Source organism: Rhinatrema bivittatum, chromosome 1, assembly GCF_901001135.1.
Source record: "Rhinatrema bivittatum chromosome 1, aRhiBiv1.1, whole genome shotgun sequence".
Taxonomy (NCBI): Eukaryota; Metazoa; Chordata; class Amphibia; order Gymnophiona; family Rhinatrematidae; genus Rhinatrema; species Rhinatrema bivittatum.
Window position 1 is genome coordinate 546,048,480 of NC_042615.1, and position 25,792 is coordinate 546,074,271.

At 42.8% G+C, this 25,792-nt stretch overlaps 1 protein-coding gene across 2 annotated transcripts in view; it reads right to left on the bottom strand.

Annotated features, from left to right (window-relative positions):
- Positions 1-25,792, bottom strand: part of CARNMT1 (carnosine N-methyltransferase 1) — a 110,043-nt gene that overhangs the window by 21,044 nt on the left and 63,207 nt on the right. Inside the window, exons 6-7 of one of the 2 annotated variants that reach the window (XM_029616041.1) lie at positions 25,135-25,248; positions 7,334-7,437 (exon numbers count right to left, since the gene is read on the bottom strand). In XM_029616041.1, coding sequence (XP_029471901.1) covers positions 7,334-7,437; positions 25,135-25,248 — 218 coding nt within the window. The remainder of the gene's footprint in view (positions 1-7,333; positions 7,438-25,134; positions 25,249-25,792) is intronic. The other variant, XM_029616050.1, reaches the window with a different exon arrangement.

A 25,792-nucleotide genomic window follows, 5' to 3' on the forward strand; every position in this document is an offset into this window, starting at 1 on the left:
TATAGCACCATATAGAATTGGTGAATGGTAATAGAACAGTCAGCATGGAAGCTTGAAATATTTTATTGCCAAAGTGGTCCAGAAACTTTGTCAAGAAAGTATTCGGCAAGACATTTCCTGGCAGAAAATTTGAATGGATCCATGCCTTCTTTGTCTTTTTCATAGGGCAGGGGTCAGGAACCAATGGCTCGCGAGCCAGATGTGGCTCTTTTGATGGCTGCATCTGGCTCGCAGACAAATCTTTAATAAAAAAGTAAAAATCTAATAAAAACCCCCACCCTCCTGACACCCCCCAAGACCTCCAAAATTAATTTACTACAACCTCCTGACCCCCCCCCCCCAAGACCTGCCAAAATTCCCTGGTGGTCCAGCGGGGGTCCAGGAGCGGTCCAGGAGCGATCTCCTGGACTTGGGCTGTCGGCTGCCAATAGTCAAAATGGTGCCGACGGCCCTTTGCCCTCACTATGTCACTGGGGTCGACCAATGGCGGCGGTAGCCCCTGTGACATAGTAAGGGCAAAGGGCCGTCGGCTGCCAGTAATCAAAATGGCGTCGACAGCCCTTTGCCCTTACTATGTCACAGGGGCTACCGCCACCATTGGTCGACCCCAGTGACATAGTGAGGGCAAAGGGCCATCGGCGCCATTTTGACTATTGGCAGCCGACAGCCCAAGTCCAGGAGATCTCTCCCGGACCGCTCCTGGACCCCCGCTGGACCACCAGGGACTTTTGGCAGGTCTTGGGGGGGTCAGGAGGGTGGGGGGTTGTAGTAAATGAATTTGGCAGGTCTTGAGAGGCGTCAGGACAGTAGGGGGTTGTAGTAAATTAATTTGGTAGGTCTTGTATGGCTCTCACGGAATTACATTTTAAAATATGTGGCGTTCATGGCTCTCTCAGCCAAAAAGGTTCCCGACCCCTGTCATAGGGGAATCAACCACTACTAAATGGTGTAGCAATTGAACGATACCAAACCCTGGAGACTGTTATACATGTACTTTAGGTCCAGTTTTTTTGCAGTCAGCATGTTGGATATGGGTGTCTCCTACATTCTCATCTGGTGAACATTAAGAATGGCATAGACAGGTAATGCCACTGGCTCAAATGGGATATTGAGAATTTATAGAAGGCCCAGTAGCTCAGTGTGGGGGTTCTTTGTATTTACCAACATGGACACCTATGGCTGTTCTCATCTTCTCCAACTTTGAGTATGAGAAGACTTCCAGAGGCAATGTTTGGTCTAGCGACTCCGGCAGTGGATATGCCTATAGAGTTCTCGTCTGAACCCAATGGCATAGGATCACTCACCCAGGAGTGTAGAAAAGATGAAGATTAATCAAAAGGATCCTCTGGTGGAAGTGGAGGTGGTACCAAGTGGTCTAGTACCTCCAACCTGCTAGACTCTGCTGCAATGGTGTGGAACGAAGAAGCAGTCTGAAGAATTGGCTATAAGGAATTTTTAAGCCCTATGGGTAAAACCAGGACACTGCTAGGTACTGAAGAGCAGGTTGAAGAATGTCCTATGACTACTTGGAAAGAGTGGCAAAGAAACTCTTCAAAGTTGTGATTGATTCCAGAGTGATACAGCCTCTGGTCCACAGTAGGAGGTGGTACATCTTCTGATACTGGGGTTGGTTTCTGCATCTCAGACTGAATTCTTGCCCTGGACGGCTGTTCAAGAGCTTAGGAGAAACCTACCCTGAACCTATTTGTGCAACAATAAATCAATCTTTAGAAACTGGTACTTTTCCAAATTGTTTAAAGCAGTCTTCAATTACACCTATCCAAAAGAAAAAAATCAATAGCTTTTACAGATTTTTCTAATTTGAGACCAATTGCTACTATAACTTTTTTTTCCAAAATTCTAGAATCTATTGTTCTCCACCAACTAAAAGAATACTTATCAGATCATAATATAATACATCCAAATCAACATGGTTTCAGAAAGGGCCATTCAACTGAAATCCTACTACTTTCATCTTTCGACACATATATTAGGGACTTTGACTCAAACACTGATTTTCTCCTAGACATCTCCGCAGCGTTTGACACCCTAGTCCATAAAATCCTGATTTCAAGACGCCAATCTATTGGCCTAGAAGACACTGTTTTAAATTGGTTCAACAGTTATCTTACAAACCGCTGCTATCAAATAAATATCGGAACCAGCTGCTCTCAAATTCACACACAAACCACAGGAGTTCCTCAAGGATCCTCCTTGTCACCAATACTATTCAATATATACCTACTTCCTCTTTGTCAGATATTATCCACTTTAAATGTCCAACATACAAATTTTTATTTCATATAAATCCTCCTGGGCTGATACCTGCTCACTAACACAAATTTATTTCAAAACCATTGAGCAATGGCTTGCACATAGTAGACAAACAATGCGAAAAAAACCGAAATAGTGTTCCTAAGTGTAATTGACAATCCTATTAACAGCCAACCTTCGTACACTCATATGGGTAATGAGATGATTCCCATAAAAAAAGTGGCTCGGAACTTAGGAGTCATGGTGGATACAAATCTATCACTAACTCATCATATCTCCAAATCTTGTTAAAAACTCATTTTTTAAACTTCACACATTGAAACGATTAAAACCTCTGCTATTTTCATCAGATTTCCAGACAGTACTCCAGTCCCTGATTTTTTCTGGACTAGACTACTGTAATGGTTTATATCTTGGTCTCCCAGAAACTACTGTTAAACTCTTGCAGCTAATTCAAAACGCTGCAGCAAGGGTGCTTACCGGCTTACCAATGAAACATCATATTACACCCATCTTATTCAGGTTACACTGGTTGCCTATAAAATACAGAATCAAATACAAAATTCTAACGCTAATACATGCACTCAAACAATCAAGATACAATATGGTTATGCACCTCTCTGAGGCTCTACAAACCTGCTAGAAACCTTAGATCCAATAGCAAGAATCTCCTAGAAGTCCCAACAGTACGGGTCGCCAGATTAAACGTCACAAGAGAAAGGGCATTTTCTATAGCAGGGCCCATATTATGGAATTCCCTCCCAAACGTCCTAAGGCAAATCTCAGATGTAAAAGAATTCAAGAAATCCCTAAAAACCCATTTGTTCAAAGAAGCATTCGCAGCTATGAGCCAATAACCTAATTTACAGTTCAACATCCAAAATTTCACTAGTTATTTTTTATTTAGGTTTCATATTCTTCGATTTTCTGGCTGGTTCTTGATTTTTGGTATTTTAAGTATAGGGAATATAGATTATAGTACTACACATGTATAGGGAATAAAATATATAAACTGTATTTCTCTCCTACTGTTTTTATGTTATTTTACTGTTTTATTTATATTTTATTTTATTTATAGCATATTTATAATAACTGTTTATCTTTTTGAAATTATTGGTCAATCCTGTATTGTTATAGAAATGGTTTAAATAAATAAACAAACAAATAAATAAATAAGTAAATAAATAAATAAAATAGACATAACTATGGAATATATAGGTCCTGGTGTTTCAAGTTGGAACCTCATAGTTATTAGCCAAGGCAGGTAAAATGCTCTGGTGACTGGAGGAGGGAGTGGCAACCTCATCCCTACCCCAGCAGATCTAAGATGAGCCCTCTAAAGCTATGTCTAAAAAGCAGCTTGTAGAATTGGCAACTTTGACAGAGCACAATGTTTTCATGTCTTTGAAGACTTAGACTTGCTTTGCTATATTAGTACTCCTGGGGGAATTCTGCACAAAAACTTAAAATTCTGCATACTTTATACTGGATCAAAATAACACAATATACATGACAGTCTTTAAGTCATTCATTTAAAATGTAATACAGAAAAAAAGTTATTACTTAAAGATGCAGAGTTTTAAATATTTTGAGCAGAATTTCCCTAGAAGCTCACTGTAGGAGTGTATCTTCCATCCTCTCGCCCTACTCCCCTGGCCAGTCTACTTTTACTTTATCCTCTCAGGCCCCAACTTCTCTACCTGCCACTATCTCTCCCCTCCCCCTCTAGGCTCAATCTTTTCCACTCTATCTCCACTCCCAGAGTTTGACCCCTCTCTCAAGAATGCCCCTCACACAGGCTCCCCCTCTGTCCCTCTCTCTCTCACAAACCCACACAGGCTCCCTCATTCTAGTGCATATACACACCCCCTCATACAGGCTCCCCTCTTCTCACGCACACACTCTCATACTGATTCCCCTTCCCCTTCTCTTTTATCTTTATTGAATTTATTAATCATGCATATCCTGGGCGATGTACATAAAAAGAGACATCAGTAAAGACAAAAAATTACAAAAAAAAAGACCATCTGTGGAGTTAGTAAAAACCTTGTTTAAACAGCTAAGTTTATAGCTGGGTCTTAAATGTTTTGACACTTTCTGCTGTGGGTAGGGCTTCTGGGAGAGAGTTCCAAATGATCAGAGTGGCCATGGAGAAAGCACAGTCTCTGGTTACGCTCAGCCTGGCATGCACGGGATAAGGTACGTCTAGCAAGCCTCGTTGTATGGAGCGGAGCTGACGGGACGGACAGTAAAGCTTTAAAAGAGCATTGCTACAAGCTGAGGCATCAGAGAAAATAAGATTAAAGATTATCATTGCAATCTTGTTTTTAATATGTTCTCCTATTGGAAGCCGATGTAAATCAGCACATACTGCGAAAATACAAACACACCTTCAATACAGGCAACCCCTCCTCTCTTTCGCACACAAACATTCCCTTATACAGACTCCTTACTCTCTCATGCACGCTCATACAAACTCCCCCTCTCTTTCTCGTACACACACACACACCCTGATACATACTCCCTCTCTCTCACACATACCCTCATACAGGCTCCCTCTCTATCACGCATACACCCTCACACAGGCTATGTATGTGTCTCTCCCACACCCCTACACACTAGCTCCCTCTCTTGCTTATCCTTCCTACACATAGGCTCCCTCTCTCTCTGGCACCCACACCCTCACACATGCTCTCTCTCACCCCCTAGGCTCATAGTCTTACACACACACACACACTCCCTCTCGCTTTCACTCACAGACCCTCATGCATGTCTGGGCCTGCTTCAAGTTTGCCACTAGTGAGATGGCCTCTGCTCCTTCTTCGCAGCGAGCGGTACATCCTCCGCTTGCAGTCTGCCTGGGCCTGATCCTTTGCTGTGAGCGAGATGGCCTCTACTTACAGTACACCGGAGCTTGTTCCATCTTCACTGTGAGCGGAGGTCCACTCGCAGTGAAGGAGCAGGCTTAGGCATGCCACGAACAAAGGCCATCCTGCTCGCAGCACGCCAGGACCTGCCAAATTCTGTGCAGGTCTTGCACAATTGTGGAGGGGAATTCTGTGCTCCGCAGTACCACAGAATTCCCACAGGACTATATGAGGGTTTAATTGTGTTGAGTAATCTGGAGGAATGCATTGATTCTGCATCGATGGAAGTGCCAATTACATCACTGCTGTGCCTTGAGTTCCTGTCTCAGGACCCAAGTGCAGGGAACCAGAGTATCACGGAGTAGGAGCATGGAAACTTCAGAATGCATCGAAGGAGCGAGATGCTTTATCTTCAGTATACTGAGCATCACGTGCACAGATCCGGTGTGCAATGATGTGGTCTGTGTTGCATATCAAGGTGGTGTTTAATATATCCATACATTGTGCATAGAGTCTATTGAAGCATTGTGCATGGTGATGCTGCGTGCATCAAGTACTTAAATGCTCCATGTGTTGAGGGATCCTGTATCAAGCGTCTCTATGCAGATCACGCCATGTATGTCAAAGGTTGCACTGATGATGACTGTGTCAGTGCCGATGCATCGCACTTCAATTGCTTATTGTTTTTCAATGCAGACTCCAACTGGTGCCACTTTTTCTTCAAATCAGGGCGGCTAACCAAACTTGTTCTTGTGGCTCCAACTTGCACCGATGGGGGAATCTCTTGAGGCGCTTCCGCTCAGGTCTTTTGCCAGCAAGGCAGACAACACTGCAGTGTGAGAGGAGGATCTGCTACAATGTCTTAGAGATTTACATAACTCCTCAATATAGTGTTCCCTGGATCGTTGTGAACATGGGGACATTCAGTTTTGTTGTTCATGCTCAAGACCTAAACAGATAAAACCAGCTCATGGCCATCAGGTAATGGATACCACCTTAAACCACTTGCCGTTAGTTCTTTCTTCTGCGACATCTTGAGGAGGCAAGGCCTCAGTGAGGGGAAAAAAATCCCCTTTATGTTCCCCTTTGTTTATTTATTTTAAAATATTTCTTACCCGCCCTTCCTACGTTCAGGGCGGGGTAAATCATTACATCCAAAATCAATTACATTAAAACAAACCATAGTAAAAATAGCATTCATAACAATAAAACAAATATAAAATATTGTTGTTTTTTTCCCCATTAGCATTGAACGTGCTTTTCTAGGGCTGCCAAGACAGCGAAATAGCTAATTAGAATAACTGTTAAGAAAAAAATAGATTTTGTGAAAGGATTCTGAGGAGAGAGTATACAAGTCCATGCAAGGGCTTGGCCAAAAGTGACTTGAGGCGTTTCACAAGGCAATGTCTGCACGGGAATTCCTACACATGTAGAAGTTTTACAGTTAATCCAAAATTCTGTGGCACGTCTAATTTCCAATGCCCTCCCCCCATGAGCCCATATAACCCCAAGTATGGTTAAAACTACACTGGCTGCCAGATGCATGGTGAATAAAGTTTAAAATTCTCATGCTTTTTTATTTTAAAGCTCTTCATAATCTTGCCTCTTCTGATATCCAATCATTGATTCATAGATACACACCCTCACAACACCGCCAATTTTCAACAAAGCTGCTGCTGGAAGTTCCCTTCCAATTGCACTCCTATCTGAATCAAGACAATGGATATTTGGCATAGCTGGCCCAGCACTCTGGAATGCTCTTGTCTGAGGAGTTCAATTTACAGAAGGATTTTTTCCAGTTTAGAAAACTCTTTAAAACCCATCCTTTCAGCTTTGCTTTCCCCACCTCAGAATGTAACTTGCCTGTTTTTAGATTAACTTGGTGTATAACAGTTTTTATTTTTTTTTTGTTTTGGGATATTGTTTGTTTCTTTATGCTTTGATAAACTTGTATGTTATATTGATTTTGTATGTAAATTGTAACCTGCTGAGATTGGTGGATCAGTGGGCTATAAATTGATTAAGTAAATTTTAAATAAATAAATAATGCTCAGTAGAGCTCAAAGCTCTATCATCTTGGAGAGACAAGTCTATTTGGTGCTGCCAGATGATGTCACATACATATAATGGCTAATTTGTCTAAATATTATTTAAGATAATTTCTGTAAAGGAATTAAACACTGAAGCCTTACCTCAAAATAGAATCCATACTGCAAAATTACATTTTTGATATCTTCATAGCTCAGTTCTATAGAAACTTCATTTGCCAAATTTTCAAAGTGGTAGAGCAATGGACCTACAATATAAAGACCAAATTATCCTGCACAACTGATGACAGACTGGATCCATGAATTGGCAAAGGGATAGGAGAGTATTTTATTTTTAAGTGCCCACACAATGACTGTAGAAGTAGCAGTTACTCATGCAAAATGAGCTGGCCATCTCAGTCAGTCTCCATTCTGCACAGACGAATGTACATACCATGGAGGCTTAATTAGGCTCTCACCACTAGAGATGGTCTCCCCTGAGTACGGCAGAGGCACACTAGAAGGCAGTGTAGGGAAACTTCCACTACAACTGGAAGTGGTGTTTAAAATCTTTTATCTGAATACCATGTTTTAATGCTGCTAATCTGGCATTTTTTAAAACATATTCTGATAATGGCAATACAGGTGAGCCATTTGTACAAATACATAAATTTCAGTTTTATACAGACACATACATACATGGCAACACTGATGGACTGAGAAAAGTTTAAATTTTATAGCGTAAGTGATTTTGCTAACTCATGTATTGTACTTGTATGCTTCTGCTTGTTAAATAAAAAAGTGAAAACAGGGGCAGAATGCCTTTTTGGTTGTATATTAGGGGGGATGGAGGCACCCAAGCAATCAATCAAGTTCCATCACTAGCTCCCACTGCCAAATGTCTTACTTTACATTTACAGTTACTCTGTCTTTATTAGATACATGTTTTGTATAAATCAGGTGTAATTATTTATTCCAAGGTCAAATAATAAAATGCTTGATGCCAGAAAACCAAACAGTGGTAGAGGAGAAAATGACAACATCAGCATTACAATAAAAGTGCTAATACTAAGCCACTATTCTATATATGTTTGGAGAAAGAAGATCAAGTACCAAGAGGTGCAATATGAGAGACCAAAAACATGTGGCTTAAAGATTCTGAAATAATTCTAACTGTTTGGGCACAAGTCACCTGATTAAAAAACTTCCAGGCTCACTTCGGTATGCTGCCTGTATATATTACACCATACATGCTTCAGAAAGAAGCTGTTTGGCACCATGTAAGTATTAAAAGGAGCACTAGCAGTAAATATGACAGACTGAAATCATACCCAAAATATTCTGGCTTAAGAGTGAGATTCATGTCATTCATTGTGGGGCGGATTTTAAAAGGAGCGCGAATAGGCCTACTTTTGTTTGCGCTCAGGCGCAAACAAAAGTACGCTGGATTTTAGTAGATACGTGCGGAGCCGCGCGTATCTACTAAAAAACCTGGATCGGCGCGCGCAAGGCTATGAATTTTGTATAGCCGGCGCGCGCAGCCTACCCCCGTTCCCTCCGAGGCCGCTCCGAAATCGGAGCGGCCTCGGAGGGAATCCTCTAACACCCTCCCCTCACCTTCCCCTCCCTTCCTCTACCTAACCCACCCGCCCGGCCCTGTCTATACCCCCCCCCCCCCCGCCCTTACCTTTGTTGGGGGATTTACGCCTCCCTCCGGGAGGCGTAAATCCCCGCGCGCCAGCGGGCCTCCTGCGCACCGGGCCGCGACCTGGGGGCAGGTATGGAGGGCGCGGCCACGCCCCCGGACCGCCCCGGGCCGTAGCCACGCCCCCGTACCCGCCCCCAAAACGCTGCCGACACGCCCCGAAAACACCACGACGACCGGGACCGCCCCCCGACACGCCCCCTCCGAAAACCCCGGGACTTACGCGAGTCCCGGGGCTCTGCGCGCGCCGGTAGGCCTATGTAAAATAGGCTTACCGGCGCGCAGGGCCCTGCTCGCGTAAATCCGACCGGTTTTGGGCGGATTTACGCGAGCAGGGCTCTGAAAATCCGCCCCTGTATGTGCAAGACAAACCCAATGTAAATCCTGTACCTCCAGTTCAGTAAATATATACGCTGTATAAACAGTACACCTGCCCCCCACCCACCCACCCCCACATACCTTTAACAAGGAGGCAAAGCAGAATATTTCCCTGCACACCTCACTATACCAAAAAAATAAATTCATATTCTGGTGTCATCTAACAGTAACAAATTCCCTCCACTACTAGACACACTGTGAAATAACCTGTCATATAGCAATATGAACTCACAGAACTATAAAAGAAATGATTCTACCTATGAAAAGGCACCACTGCAAATATTACACCACAAATACACCCCTCCTGTTGGGACAACACAATGAACAAAACTGCTACAGATCCCTACACTCTAGCAGAATGCCTCAGCTTGGTCACACTTGCAAAACACAAAAAGATTTCACCAAATACAGAATAGCTGATCACAAATTACAAAATTGCAGAAAAAAACAGAAATGGAAACCCCAAGAAGCCAGATTCTAAATGAAATACAAACTCCAGTGATATTCTTGTAGAGGTGGGGAGGGTGTCATGTTGGAGCTGCCAAGCTCCGTCATTCCAGATGAATTCCACACATTAAGAAAGGTGGAAGGAAGGCAAAATGATTACCGGCATGGGTAAAAGGTGAGGTGAAAGAGGCTATTTTAGCCAAAAGATCTTCATTCAAAAATTGGAAGGATCCAAAAGAAGAAATTAAGATAAATCATAAGCGTTAGCCTGTCTTATATGTCTTACATTTAACTTGCCAAGAGAGAATTTGAAAAGAAGTTGGCTGTAGAGGCAAAAATTCACAGTAAAAGCTTTAATTATATTCGAAGAAGAAAGCCTGTGAGGGAGTCATTTGGACCATTAGATGATCGAGGGGTTAAAGGGGCACTTAAAGAAGATAAGGCCATAGTGGAAAGATTAAACAATTTCTATACTTCGGTGTTTACTGAAGAGGATGTTGGGGAGATACCCGTTCCAGAGAAGGTTTTCATGGGTAATGATTCAGATGGACTGAACCAAATCACGGTGAACCTAGAAGATGTGGTAGGTCTGACTGACAAACTGAAGAGTAGTAAATCACCTGAACCGGATGGTATAACACACTCCAGGAGAGCATGGCCATTTGGCTAGGGCCTACAATGTTCAAGGGGGGCCTACTTTTGTTGGGCAAAATTTTTAAAAAGCTAAATATATCTGTTTCTAATATGTATAAATAAAAATTTCAATTGTAATTGAAGAATTTGCTAACAAAAAAGCTCGTAAAGCCTTCTTAAATAAACATTATTTGGGAAATCTAGAAAACAATTTCTCTTATCAAGTATCACATCAGAACCTTACATAGGGGCCTACTTTTCTTAGCTGGCACGGGCCTAATTCCTGCTCTCTCCAGCCCTGTATTCAGCCCAGGGTTCTGAAGGAACTAAAAAATGAAATTTCAGATCTATTAGTAAAAATGTGTAACCTATCATTAAAATCATCCATTGTGGAGACGCCCTAAGATGGCCACCTGAGAAGTCATGCCGGCGAGGAGCTCCCATTTTTCCTGTAAATTTTACTTGCCTCAATGCCGCATACGAAGCGTAAAGCGAGGGTACGGGGAGGGGAAAATACCTCCACCCCATTAGAAGCTACACAACCCCGCATAGGGAGCTTTTTCGCAGCGGCCTCACCATTATTGCCGAGCGGGCAAGTCGCTGAGGGAAGACTGCGGAGCATGAGCCGTCCCTCCTGACCATTGATAAATCCTTAAGCCCCGGCTCCCCTATCAGACCGGCTCCACCAGGACTCGACGAGGGACGGGGATTGGAGGCCGCAGTTCTGACGGGTGCAACCCGAAGAGGGACAGAAGCGGTGCAGCAGTGTCCAACAACTAGAGGACTTAATATCGTGGAGGAATCGACACAGAAACAGCCCCCCCAGAGGAGAAAGAGGTGAGGGGCTGAGAGCTGTTGAAATGCTGGGCTCGTTAGAACTGGGTAATGGAGCCAGTGAAGCAGGGGAAGGAGAAGGAGAGATTCAGGAAACTCTGAAGTTAGAAAAGATACTTCGACCATCGACAGAGATAACATTATCTACTATATGGATGGCATTGCAATCTTTAGAAAAGTTAATAAATACACTGACTAAGGAAGTAATTGATACTAAAAATCAAGTTCTCCAGAATGCCAACGGACTAGCTCAACAAAGTTTAAACACTGAAGTTATGGAGGGTCGTTTTCGAGAAGTTGAGAAGATATAGTCTAATATAATACTAAAGGAAACAGAGGTGGGTAGAAGACTTGAAAAAATTGAGAATAATCTAAGATCACATAATTTAAGATTTGTGAACTTTCCAGTTTTGAAAAATAGTTCTCCAGTAGACTTGTTTAAGTTATATGTGACAGAGATCTTGAAAATTCCAGAAGAGGTAAAACCTGTGATCACTAAAGCTTTTTATCTTCCTTATGCTGAAGCTGATCGGGGTAATTTGGAGGAACAAATTCCGTTAGATTTAACTACACTACTTGAATCCTCAAGAAATGGTGACTCAAAGAAGACCATTATTAGTTTCTTTTGCGTTCCTTATGGACAGAAACAACATATTTAAACATTTCTTCAGAAATTCTCAGGCTAATTTTTTTGGACAGAAAATATGGTGTTATCCTGATTTGATTAAGGCAACGCAATCAAGAAGGAAGCTGTTTCTTAAAATGAGGGGAGAAGCGATTCACAGAGGTGCCAGGTTTAAATTACAATTTCCCTGTAAATGTAGTATAATTTTTCAAGAACAGAACTTTATTTTTTTCGATCCGCAACAACTGAGGGTTTTTCTAGATTCTCATTCTTCTTCATAAAACCCATAGCTTTGATCGGTTTAAAAGAAAGGTGATGGAACTTCTCATGACTGGTCTTGTTTTCATATTTCTTAAAAATATTTCCTTGTAAATGCTCCTATGTTAAGGCCTCTCCCGTATTTCCTTTATTTGTTACAGTTAAATATCAATTTGAATTGAAAATTGCATATTATTTAGGTTTCTTTTCTGTACTTTAGAATTTCAATCACAAGTGGATGCTTGTTTGTATTTGGATTAAAAATGCATAAATAAAAAATTAAAAAAAAAAAATCATCCACTGGAGGGTGGCTAATGTAACCCCAATATTTAAAAAGGGCTCCGGGGTGATCCGGGAAACTACAGACCAGTGAGCCTGACTTCAGTACCAGGAAAAATAATGGAAAATGTTCTAAATATCAAAATCACATAACATATAGAAAGACATGGTTTAATGGAATAAAGTCAACATGGCTGTACCCAAGGCAAGTCTTGCCTCACAAATCTGCTTCACTTTTTTGAAGGAGTTAATAAACATGTGGATAAAGGTGAACCGGTAGATGTAGTGTATTTGGATTTTCAGAAGACATTTGACAAAGTTCCTCATGAGAGGCTTCTAGGAAAAGTAAAAAGTCATGGGATAGGTGACCATGTCCTTTCGTGGATTACAAACTGGTTAAAAGATAGGAAACAGAGTAGGATTAAATGGACAATTTTCTCAGTGGAGGGGAGTAGGCAATGGAATGCCTCAGGGATCTGTATTGGGACTGGTGCTTTTCAATATATTTATAAATGATCTGGAAAGGAATATGACAAGTGAGATAATCAAATTTGCAGATGATACAAAATTATTCAGTGTAGTTAAATCACAAGCGGATTGTGATAAGTTGCAGGAAGACATTGTGAGACTGGAAAATTGGGTATCCACATGGCAGATGAAATTTAATGTGGATAAGTGCAAGGTGATGCATATAGGGAAAAATAACCCATGCTATAGTTACACAATTTATTTTATTTATTTAAATCTTTTCTATACAGTCGTTAAGAAGGATCTGTCACAACGGTTTACAATAGGGCACATAAAATAAGGATGCTGAAATATATTAATTTACACAAGTGCCATAATGGTTCGGTACATAGCTTTCTAAATGATATAATTGGTTTGTGATACAATACTGTCCAGGATTTATCAGTTTAAAAATAATTCTAACTTTATAAGTGTCAAATTTACCTTCTGGTGATGGACGAGAAGGTAAAGTAAAAACAGAGATAGAAATACAGCTACACACATTATTTGTTAGGTTAGGTTCCATTTTAGGAGCTACCACCCAAGAAAGAGATCTAGGCGTCATAGTGGATAACACATTGAAATCGTCAGTTCAATGTGCTGCGGCAGTCAAGAAAAGCAAACAATGTTGGGAATTAATAGAAAGGGAATGGTGAATAAAACGGAAAATGTCATAATGCCTCTGTATCGCTGCATGGCGAGACCGCACCTTGAATACTGTGTACAATTCTAGTTGCTGCATCTCAAAAAAGATATAGTTGCGATGGAAAAGGTACAGAGAAGGGTGACCAAAATGATAAAGGGAATGGAATAGCTCCCCTATGAGGAAAGATTAAAGAGGTTAGGACTGTTCAGCTTGGAGAAGAGGTGGCTGAGGGGGGATATGATAGAGGTCTTTAAAATTATGAAAGGTCTAGAACGGGTAAATGTGAATCAGTTGTTTACTCTTTCGGATAATAGAAGGACTACGGGGCACTCCATGAAATTAGCATGTGGCACATTTAAAACTAATCGGAGAAAGTTCTTTTTCACTCAACACAATAAAACTCTGGAATTTCTTGCCAGGGGATATGGTTAGTGTAGCTGGGTTTAAAAAAGGATTGGATAAGTTCTTGGAGAAGTCCATTACTTGCTGTTAAGTTGAATTAGAAAATAGCCACTGTTATTACTAGCAACATTAACATGGGATAGACTTAGTTTTTGGGTACTTGCCAGGTTCTTATGGCCTGGATTGGCCACTGTTGGAAACAGGATGCTGGGCTTGATGGACCCTTGGTCTGACCCAGTATGGCATATTCTTATTGAGAATGGAAGTGGATTTTTTTTGGGTTTTTTTTCCATAATACTCACAAGAAAAGGGGCTTGGTGTCCTTAAAATATCATGTCCCATCTCCTCCCCTTGTGGTACTTTACTCCATATGAGTATGACTTTCATTCCCCCTCTAGCCAGCCAGCCTCTGATCCCCCACCTCTCTCCTTCAAGCCAGTCCCATACCTGCCTGTAGCCTCTTATTCTGTTCAAGAAATGCTCTCTGCAACTCTTGCGCTGGTTTTGCAAGACATGCACCACAGCAGCAGCACTTCCAGGATGGCAACCCAGGGCCAAGGCCCAGTCCCAGATGGCCCACCCTTTTCCAAAACCTATGTTTTAAGTTCATCATCAGAAAATGAGAACCCCCCCTCCCCAGCAGACTGAACCTTGTAGGAAGTTAAGAGGAATCTGGGTAAAGGCAAAATAAGGCTGTAAGTACTGTGAAATATAAGTATCTGGAACTCAAAGATACAGCAGTGACAATTGCAAAATCTAATATAATTTGTGAAGGTGCTGCTGAATAATTCTCAGAACTTATTTTCCTTTTAACTTAATTTAACAAAATACTGTACACCATGGTGTATTACAATTTTAGGATCTGAATTCTTTTTATTTTTAATTACTTGCTTTTTCAAATCCATGCTCAAGGCAAATTACAATTCAAGTACATAATGTATGCCCTTGCCCCAAGGGGCTTTTACAATCTAAATAGGTATCTGAGGCAATGCAGAGTGAAGTGATTTGCCCAAGTTCACAGCAGTGTTAGCAGGAGAAGCAGGATTTGAATCTTGGCTTTCCTGGTTCTCAGCCCAGAGCTTTTACCACACAGCATGAAACACAAGCAACAGTAGTATATTAACCAGGGCTTTTTTCAGGGGATACAGCACCTTTTCCACCACCCGCTTGAATTGCCCTGTGGTCATCCTGAAAAAAAAACACGCATCATGTGCTGCCTCTACTCATCCTCCCTGTATCCTCTCTTCTGTGCAAAGACTTGGGAAAGAGACTGCTTCCTGGGCTCAGGGGAAGAGGAAGACTGGGGAGAGAGGGGATTCAGCTTGCCTCCTGGTAGGGGGAAGATGAGGAAAAGAGAGAGAACAATGGGGTGATAGGGAGGGGGCAGGATCTGTTATGTTAGAGCTGATGAGCCCCTTCATCATTCTTGTGTGTTTGTGGAGGGAGATCATATGTTGGGACCCCCAAGCTCCCATTATTGGCCATTTGCATGTGTGTGTGGTATGATGGGGTGAGGTCTTATGTTGGAGCTGCTGAGGGTGTTATGTTGAGGTCCAAAATGACAAAAGGTAGGAGAAACAAAAAAGACTTGCAGAGGCTGCAGGCAAGTAAGGGATTGGCTTGCTGGAGAGAGGGGGGACCCTGAGACTGGCTGGCTGGAGGAGGCTCGTCTGAAGCTGGCAGGCTAGCTAGAAGGGGCACATCAGAGGCTAGCTGGCAGCCTTTTCCTTTTGATTTAGAGATTCCAATGTGTCAGCTTTGGAAATACAAATGTGTAGCATCTCTGATATCTTTGCATTTTCTACAATACAGGTCAAAATGCATTTCTATGTCCAACAGCACCACAACTACTTCAGTCCAAGACTGAGCCAGTGTAGAATAAGCATGGATATCAGGAGCTTGCTGGCCCTTTAGCAAATATGCGGAAACAAATGTGTCTTTGATCCATCTTATTACAGTAGATTTCGAAGTCACTTTGTCCTTCCATGGGCCACCAAACAACACAAACCACCTGTCCATCTTATGAAACGAATTAGAGATCTCCAAGTACCTGATGAGCACTAGACAAACATCTATGGTGGAGGTGGACTTGAACATTGTTGCTGTCATGGAGACGTGGTTCATGGATTCACATGATTGGGATACTACCATACCGGGATACAACTTATTAAGGAAGGACAGAGAAGACAGAAAAGGGGGTGGAGTGGCTCTTTATGTCAAAAACAATATCCAAGCATCCAAGCTGCAGGGAAGATGGGGCAAAGAAGAAGCTTTTTGGGCAGTCCTAAAAAAAGATGATGAGGCATCCATTTTTACTGGCGTGGTTTACAGGCCTCCAAATCAAATGGAAGTACTAGTCAGAGATCTGATTGAAGACATCCAAAAGATGAGTAAGAAGGGAGAAGTGGTGATTGTTGGAGATTTTAATCTACCAGACGTAAACTGGAGAATCCCTTCTGCGGAATCTAACAGTAGCAGAGAGATAGTGGATGCCCTGCAAGGGGCTCTGTTCAAACAAATGGTAATGGGGCCTACGAGGGAGGGAGCTATATTCGATTTAGTGCTCACTAATGGAGATAATGTCTCTAATGTCCGGGTGGATGCCCACCTCAGCACCAGTGATCAAACAGTATGGTTACATTTCACTAACACGATATGGAGAAGTCGTAAAAAGACCAGGGTTTTGTGTTTCAAAAACACGGACTTTGTTGAAATGAGGAAGTACCTGGAGGAAGAACTAGAAGGATGGGAGAAAATGAGAGATGTGGAACAACAGTGGGCCAAGCTAAAAGGAGCAATTACTGAAGTGACTAATATATATATGTTAGAAAAGTAAAGAAAAGCAAGAAAAGAATGAAACCTATCTGGTTCACAAAAGGGTGGCTGATAAAATAAAAGATAAAAGAACAACGTTTATGAAATATAAAAGATCCCACAGGGAGGATCTCAAGGAAGAATATCTGGTAAAACTGAATGGGACGAAGAAAGTAATCAAGAAAGCAAAAAGTCAAGCGGAAGAAAGGATTTCCAAAGAGGTAAAGCAAGGTGACAAAACATTTTTCAGATACATCAGTGAAAGGAGAAAAGTCCAAAGTGGTATAGCGAAACTGAAAGGTGAAAAGGACCAATGGGTGGAGACAGATGAAGAAATGGCAGAAATATTAAACGAATACTTCAGTTCGGTGTTCACTAAAGAAGACCCCGGAGAAGGACCGTGGCTAGTTAACAAGAAACTGGTGGGGAGTAGAATGAATGAAACTCCGTTTACGGAAGAGTAGGTATGGGAAGAGCTAGGAAAACTGAAAGTGGACAAAGCCATGGGGCCTGATGAGGTTCATCCCAGGATACTGAGGGAGCTCAGAGATGTGCTGGCGGTTCTGCTGCGTGACCTGTTCAATAGATCCCTGGAAACGGGAGTGATGCCGAGTGATTGGAGAAGAGCGGTGGTGGTTCTTCTTCACAAGAATGGGAGCAGAGAGGAGGCCTGAAACTACAGGCTGGTTAGCCTCACCTCAGTGGTGGGAAAAGTATTGGAGTCGCTGCTAAAGGAAAGAATAGTGAACTATCTACAAGCAGCAGAATTGCTGGACCAGAGGCAGCATGGTTTTACCAAGGGAAGGTCCTGTCAGACGAATCTGATAGACTTTTTTGATTGGGTGACTAGGGAATTAGATCGAGGAAGAGCGTTCAATGTCATCTACTTGGATTTCAGCAAAGCTTTTGATACGGTCCCGCACAGGAGGCTGGTGAATAAAACAAGAAGCTTGGGAGTGAGTGCCAAGGTGGTGGCCTGGATAGCAAACTGGTTGAAGGACAGAAGACAATGTGTGATGGTAAATGGAACTTACTCAGAAGAGAGAGCGGAGTGCCGCAAGGGTCGGTGTTGGGTCTGGTCCTGTTCAATATCTTCGAGAGCGACATCGCGGATGGGATAGAAGGTAAGGTTTGTCTATTTGCAGATGATACTAAGATCTGCAACAGAGTGGACATGCCAGAAGGAGTGGAGAGAATGAGACGGGATTTAAGGAGGCTGGAAGACTGGTCGAATATATGGTAGCTGAGATTCAATGCCAAGAAGTGCAGAGTCATGCATATGGGGTGTGTAAATCCGAAAGAAATGTATTCGATGGGGGGTGAAGGGCTGATGTGCAGGAAGCAGGAGAGAGACCTTGGGGTGATAGTGTCTAACTATCTGAAGTTGGCGAAACAATGTGACAAGTTGATAGCTAAAACCAGAAGAATGCTGGGATGCATAGAGAGAGGAATATTGAGTAAGAAAAGGTAAGTGATTATCCCCTTGTACAGGTCCCTGGTGAGGCCTCACCTGGAGTACTGTGCTCAGTTCTGGAGACCATATCTCCGAAGAGACAGGATGGAGGGCGGTCCAGAGAAGGGCGACCAAAAAGGTGGATGGTCTTCATCGAATGACTTATGAGGAGAGATTGAAGAACCTAAATATGTATACCTGTGGGAAATATGCGCTTGCCAGCAAGCCATTTCATCAGGGTTTTACACTAACTTCCCTTCTCCCTGAACTTTGCCTGAATAAAAGCATCACTTGTGCTTAGGCCTCTCTGCCAAGGAGAGGATACCTGACTTCATGTATTTCTCTGGCTTATAATTAATCCTGTTAGCCTGAAAGAGGGGCTGGGTGTTCCCTAGTCAGAGGCAGGACAAAGTCAGGAGGTATAGATCTCAGCAGCCAATGAGATGATCCGTGCACACCCCCTGAGCCAAAGCCAATAGTGTAGGGACTCGTCTGTTGCTATGGGAAAGTAGCCAATCATGTAATGACACATCATCTGCCTTTGTATGAATGTACAATAAAAGGAAGAGCCTCGTGAGGGCTCACCCCTTCTCTTCCTGCCTGCCATGAAAGCTCACTCAAGTGTCTTCTTTGCCTCCATACTCTACATCACCCTGGAGGAAAGGAGGAGCAGGGGTGATATGATACAGACTTTCAGATACTTGAAAGGTTTTAATGATCCAAAGTCAACGACAAACCTTTTCCGTTGGAGGAAGACTCAGAACCAATGTCAGGAAGTATTTCTTCACGGAGAGGGTGGTGGATGCTGGAATTCCCTTCTGGAGGAAGTGGTGAAGACCAAAACTGTGAAGGATTTCAAAGGGGCATGGGATAAACACTGTGGATTCATAAAATCTTGAGGATGTAAATGAAGAGAAGAGGCATGGGGGTGGCTTGCAGGAATGATGGCTACTACCTGGTGATTAATACCTTTATTCAATAAACATACACACGGTTAATGCGACTCCAACACTGTTCTGTGCTTCAATGGCAAGAGAAAATGTGGGAAAAAGGATTTGCATTCACAAATAAGCATCGGAGTAGCTTGCTTGTTATGGCAGTTACTATCCCGAACCAATTAAGCCTGATACTTCACTTTGAATACAAATACAGCACAGCTCACTGCTTCAACGGCAGGGGGATGAAGAAAAGAGGATTTATATTCAGAAAACAACAAAGACTAATTTGCACAGGCTGGGTAAACAAATGAGCATGGGAGTAGCTTGCTTATTGCGGTGGTTACTACCCCTAACCAATAGGCTTGATACTTCAGTTTGATGCAACTCCAGCACTGCTCTCTACATCAATGGCGGGGGTGGAAGGAAATTAGAACCAAAAAGTTACCAATAATGGCCCTGACCGCAGCGGTCAGAGTAACAGATAAGTATAAGAAAAATAAGTATGAAAGCTTGCTGGGCAGACTGGATGGGCCGTTTGGTCTTCTTCTGCCATCATTTCTATGTTTCTATCTAGAAATTGCCACAACCTATTACTGCCCTTGTACTCCTCCTACAAAAAAGTTGGTAGGGAAAGAGACCAATTCAGATAGAACAGATATTATTATTGGCAAAAAGTATGGAACAGGTCGAAAGGACAGAATCAAGCGCTATGATCAGAAACTTGTCCCTGCAAGACAATGCCTGTAATTCCAAAATACAGCTGGCTGAGCAGATTGCCACTAGAAAGACTGTCTTCACAGTAGGTTTTTCTTAAAGATCTTATCTGAGAGGCTCAAAAGGAGGTAAAACCAAGATTTTAAGAACCAGGTTGAGGTTCCATTGTGGGACCAAAGGCCTAAAGGCAGGCTGTAACCTCTTCACAGTCTGAAGAAAATGAGATACATCTGGATGGGCTGCTACTGAAACACCATGGATTTGACTTCTGTAACATTAAATAGCCGTGATTTGCAGCTTCAGAGAGTTTAGGCCAAGCCATTCTCTAGATCTCTGGAGAAAAGCCAAAATGCACAGTACATCAGAATACAGAGGAGAAAAACTGCACAATCCTTGCAAAGCGCCTCAAAGATACACTAAACTCTATATAAGCCAAGGAAACAGAAGTCTTATGACCCTTAAAAACCATAGTAGTTGCAGAGGAAGAGTAGCCTCTCTTCGGCAAGCATGACCATTTAAGAGCCAAACCACGAGATAAAATGAAAACTGGTCTTTCATAACTGGATCCTGAACCAGAAGCTCCAAGTGCTCAGGAGACAAAGAGGAAGGTCAATCTGCAACCCGAGTAGATCCACATACCAGGGACTCTGCGGTCAATTTGGAGCTATCAAGATGACAATTGTTTTCCAGCTCAAATCTGCATAAAGGTTTCTGGATCAGCAGCCAAGAAAAGCAGATACAAAGAAGCTCCACCTCTGGCCAAGGCTGAACTAATGTATCTATGCCTGCGGCTTCAAACTCCTTGTGCTGGCTAAAGAACTAGCCAATTTTGGCATTTGAGAGTTGCAAACCCTACCTGAGCACTATTAGCTGAAAGATCTCCTGGCTCAGTTCCCACTCACCTGACTCCAGCCAGTTCCTGCTCAGGAAATTGGCCTGCATATTCTTCTTTCCCACAATGTGAGATGCTGATAAGTTCTATAGATTCTTTTCTGCCCCAAAAGAGGAGATTCATCTTCTCCGAGATCCCTAGCTTCTGGTGCTACCCTGTCTGTTCACATAGGCCACTGCCGTTGCATTGTCGGAGAGCACTTTCACTGCTTTCTCCTGCAGTAGGGGAAGAAAATGAACCAGAGCCAGACAGTTTGTCCTTGTCTCCAGTGACAGGCTGCTTCTTCTGGAGAGCATCTGACCCAGACTATATGCTCCCCAACCTGACAGACTCACATCCATCATAACTAGAATTCAAGTAAGAGTCGACAGACTGATTCCTCATAAAAGTTTCTGAGAGACTATCCACCATGAAAAACCATGCTTCACAGACACTGATGGACAAATCTTGTAGTCTTGGGAAGAGGAAGATCATCGAGACAGGAGAGATAACTGGAGAGGTCTCAGTGAGTCTTGGACCACCGAACTAGATCCAACGCTGCTGCCATGGAACTGAGAAGCTATAGATAATCCCAAGTTATTCAGGCTTCTGGAGTGACAAACCTCTGCACCTGATTAATCACCTTGTCCACTCTCTCCAAAGTTAGACATACCTGACCTAACTTTGTATTGAAGTGTGCTCCCAAGTAATCTAAAGATTATGCAGGGAGAAGTTTGCTTGGATCACTCTGCTGGATGCTAAATCTTTGTAAGATTTGGCTCTGATTAACCAATCATCTATATAAGGGTGAACCAAGACTCCTCCTTACTGTAAAAACGCTACCACCACCATGGCATGGTAAAAGTCTGTAGTACCATCACAAAAGCAAATGGGAGCACACGGACCTGAAAATGCTCCTTAAAATGAAAAATCAGAGATACCTCTGACCCTTCCATCTGATGGGAATATGAAAATAAGCTTCTGACAAGTCCAGCAAGGAGAGATAATCACATTGACAACTTGCGAGGTCTCCATCCTGAAATGAGAGAATAAAAATGCTGTTCAGTCCTTTCAGATCGAGAATGGGGAAGGAAGAGACAGTCTTTTTTGGAACTATATAATAAATTAAATACCGACCCAGACCTCTTTCTGGATACAGAACCGGGACCACAGCTTACAAGAACTGAAGTTTTAAATCAGCATCCTGAACCACCTGTTTGACAACAGAGTGACCAGCTCCAAAGCATAACCATGGAAGATCACATCTAAGTCCCACTGGTCTGAGGTGATTTGAATCCACTTCTGGTAAAACTAAGTGATCACCTACTAGAAGCACCAGAGTGAACACGCCACATTTTATTGAGATCTCCAACGGGTTCTGGAGGAACTAGCTGGATTGAACTGTAATTTGTGGAAACCTCAAAAGAACTAACCCTTATCCCTGGAAGCATGAGAGCCCCAAAAGGAGTAAGAATATGATTGTCTGCCTGTTTTGGAATGTCTAGCCTCCCTATAGGGTGAACTTTGTCCTCATGAAGCCCCTACAGCTTAGGCTCCTCTGGATTCTTAACCAGTTGCTTCAGATCCTCTCCAAACAGAAGCTTCCCTTTAAAAGGATGTTTCCCCAAGCAAGATATCAAACAGGAATCTGCTGTCCATTTGTGAAGCCAGAGGAGTTTCCTGGTTACCATGGCTAAAGCCACTAATTGGGAAGAAATCCGGAGCAGATCATACAAAACATCAACCAGGAAGGCCATAGCTAATACCATTTTCGCCACTTCCTCTCCTTCTGGGAGCTGGATCCATTGCATAAGCACGCAGACCACAAAGTCACTGCAAATAGAGATCTGCATTGTCAGCTCCATGGAGATGATCAGGTATTTTAAAGGGAGCTCAATCTTTCCCCTTGAGGATCTTTAAAAGAAGTACTACCCTCTACAGAGATAGTCATACCGCCTGGTAACCGCAGTCAACCGAGCATCCACCCGAGGGACCTAAAACAGCTATTGAATCGCATCTGGTGAAAAGGGATACTGCTTAAGAAGATTCTTCACTCCCTTAAGGCCATTCTTGGGGGGGGGGGGGGGTCTCCCACTCTGCCAGTGCCATCTCTTCCACTTTGGAATGTAAAGAGAAAGATCTAGTTTATTTGCTGACCCCCCCCCCCCATTGGACCTCAGTTCGGGACTTCCTCCACTGTGGAATCCGTGATCCAGAGACCGTGATCCGGAAACCACTTGATCAAACACCAGGTGCTCATCTCTATGAAACAGGTGAACAATAAAGTCCTTCCTGTCCGAGGAAATTTCTTCCTCTTTCAGCAAAACACAACTAGCAGCATCCAATTGCTCCTCAGAATGTTCCTGAAGCTCTTTTAAGTCAAAGGAAGTCTCCCAACCCTCCCCAAGAATGCTTGCTGGACCCTGGTTCCCTAGGAAGGTACTTAATGATCCCCGGAGAGGCCTTGTGCTTCCCCTCCAGATTTGGAATGAAGAACTCTGGGGACAATTCTTCCAGACTTTTGGGTTGCCCCATAAATTCCCGATTCTGAGAGATATCTATGGGGTCCAGTACTGTACGGTCTCCAAAAACCATGGCTGAACAGCTGGATGCTGCTGGGAGCCTAAGATGTCCATGGGAGAAAGGCTTAAAATGTCCAACGTTCCTGCAAAAACTGCAGAGCCTAAGGCCTCCACCAGGTCCTGTTTAGATTATGGCACAGCAAGGGAAACCTTCCCCGTGGAGTGCAGTGGACTGTGATCTGTTTTCTCTATAGTCATTCAACAGGCTTTCCTCCTCTTGGTGCATTGTATGAAAAGGCTGCTGCGTCCAGTTGCTACCCTCACAGGCACTTACCTGACGGAGGTGAAAGAGCCTGACAATAGGAAATGCTGCTAAGCCCGAAATGCCCAAAGGGCTCTTTTGCAACCTACCTTACTCCCTCACTTTGTTTTAAGGCTGCTGGGCTGGAGGGATGGGTAGGGGGTTGAGGCCAACAGGATTCCCTTAGCAGAGCCTGAAGATTAGAGCAAAAGATTCTCCTTGATCAAAGTCTTCTTTTGTCTTATGCCCCCCCCCCCAATAGGAGAACCCTTCTCAGGCTTCAATAAGTCCCCTCTGGGACTAGAAACACCTATTACTGAAGGGCTTCCTTACCTGGATGGACCAGACCAGGGGCCGGCCAGCAAGTCCTACCATCTGCTAGAGGCAGAGAATACTGGTTTCTCACAGTGCTGCACCACCTCTATGTAGTGGCGATGTCACAGTGGAAATCTGTATGCTCTGCCAGCATCTGCTGGCAGGAAGACATAAACCCACCTGCTCAGGCTACGCTAAGCTGGACTGGTGTAACAAGATGACATGGAAGAGAGATTTATATACGATGACAGCCATGCATGCAAATCTCTCATCCATATTCATTAGGGATAGCCAGAAAACCAGGCCTATTTGGGACTCCTGAGGACCAGAGTTGGCCACCCCTGTGCTAGTGTTTAGTTTGTGTAGCAATTTGTAGCAGACCAGCTTGTTGTTTTCCCAGTAGGAGATATATTGGTGTTCTAGGGTAAAGTGTAATATTTGCAATGCTGTCATTTTATTTATTTTTTCTTATTTTATTTATGCATTTATTTTAGATTTTTATATTCCGCTTTTCGGCACTTCAAAGAGGATTACATTCAGGTACTGTAAGTATTTCCCTAACCCAGAGGGCTTACAATCTAAGTTAGTACCTGAGGCAATGAAGGGTAAAGCAACTTGCCAAGGTCACAAGGAGCAACAGTGGGACTTGAACCCTGCTCTCCCTGGTTCGTAGCCCACTCCTCCACTCCATTTTAATGACTCTATGGCCAGATGCAGGGGGTGGGGCCCTGGGCGTTTGCTCCTTCCCATCCAACCCTCAAGGAGGGCCCTACATGAAAGTAGGGCCCTACATGAAAGTAGGGCCCCCCAGACAAAACAAAGCACTGATATTAACGCATAGAAAATGGATCATCTATTTATTTATTTTTTTAACAGCATTTATTTTGTTAAGCACAGTTTAAAAGGACATTTTCCAATTACATTGAGATACCCTTAATTTAAATTCAATTTTCCAAAAGTCCTAACCCTTAAAAGTTTCCCATTTTGGAAAAAGACTGATTAGTCCATAGTGATTCATCAGAAATGACATCACATGCCATGCCTGAAGCAATCAGAAGCATTGTGGGAAGAAATTTGACTGGCTAGCATGACTGATTTCAGAGATATTGGAGTAAATTATGGAAACAATCACTTCTGACTAATGAGTACTACAGATCCAGCTTAGAAACGGAATTATCATCAGCTAATGTTAAATTATTTGGAAGCAGCTAAGTATTCCAAGGACAGCAATATACAATTGCTAGACAGATTGACAGTTATAACAATGATTTACATCTCAAACCTTTTTTTGAGGGTGTGCATGATGAATAAAGGACATGTTTACCTAGATTTATCCATATTCCTCCTGGCTTGAGTATTTTCCACACTGTGTCAATGTAATCAATAACGTTATGAGCAGTGTCTATAAAAAAGCAAGTTGCTATGCAGTCCCACACATCTGCAGGAAAGAAAGGTAAAAAAAATAAATTATGTTATTCTTTTATCTAATGATCAGAATGGCAGCAACCCTGGGACCCACTTTACTAAGAAATGTTCTAAGTTTTATGGTCTCATTTCTTGTTTTGGGTGGGGATAAATAAATGGTGTTAAACATCCTCATCAAAATCTAATGTTGCTAATTAAGGATACACTGTCCTTGCTAACAGCCAATCATTAAAAGTCTTTTGCAAGCTATAACTTACATAGTACAGAAACTATTTTAAATTTCTGTTCAGTTGCTTACCTCTAACAGGTGTTCTCTCAGAGGACAGCAGGAAGTCAGTCCTCACACATGGGTGACATCATTGGATGAAGCCCGGCCTGGAACTTTAATCTCAAAGATTCTAGAACTTTATAAAATGCCCAACTGAGCATGCACAGCTGTAAATATCACCCTGCCCCCTAGCAGAGTCCCTCAAGTCCATGATATAGCTAATACATGGAGAAATCAACTCTCAGGGGAGGCGGGTGGGTTTCATGAGGACTAACATCCTGCTGTCCTC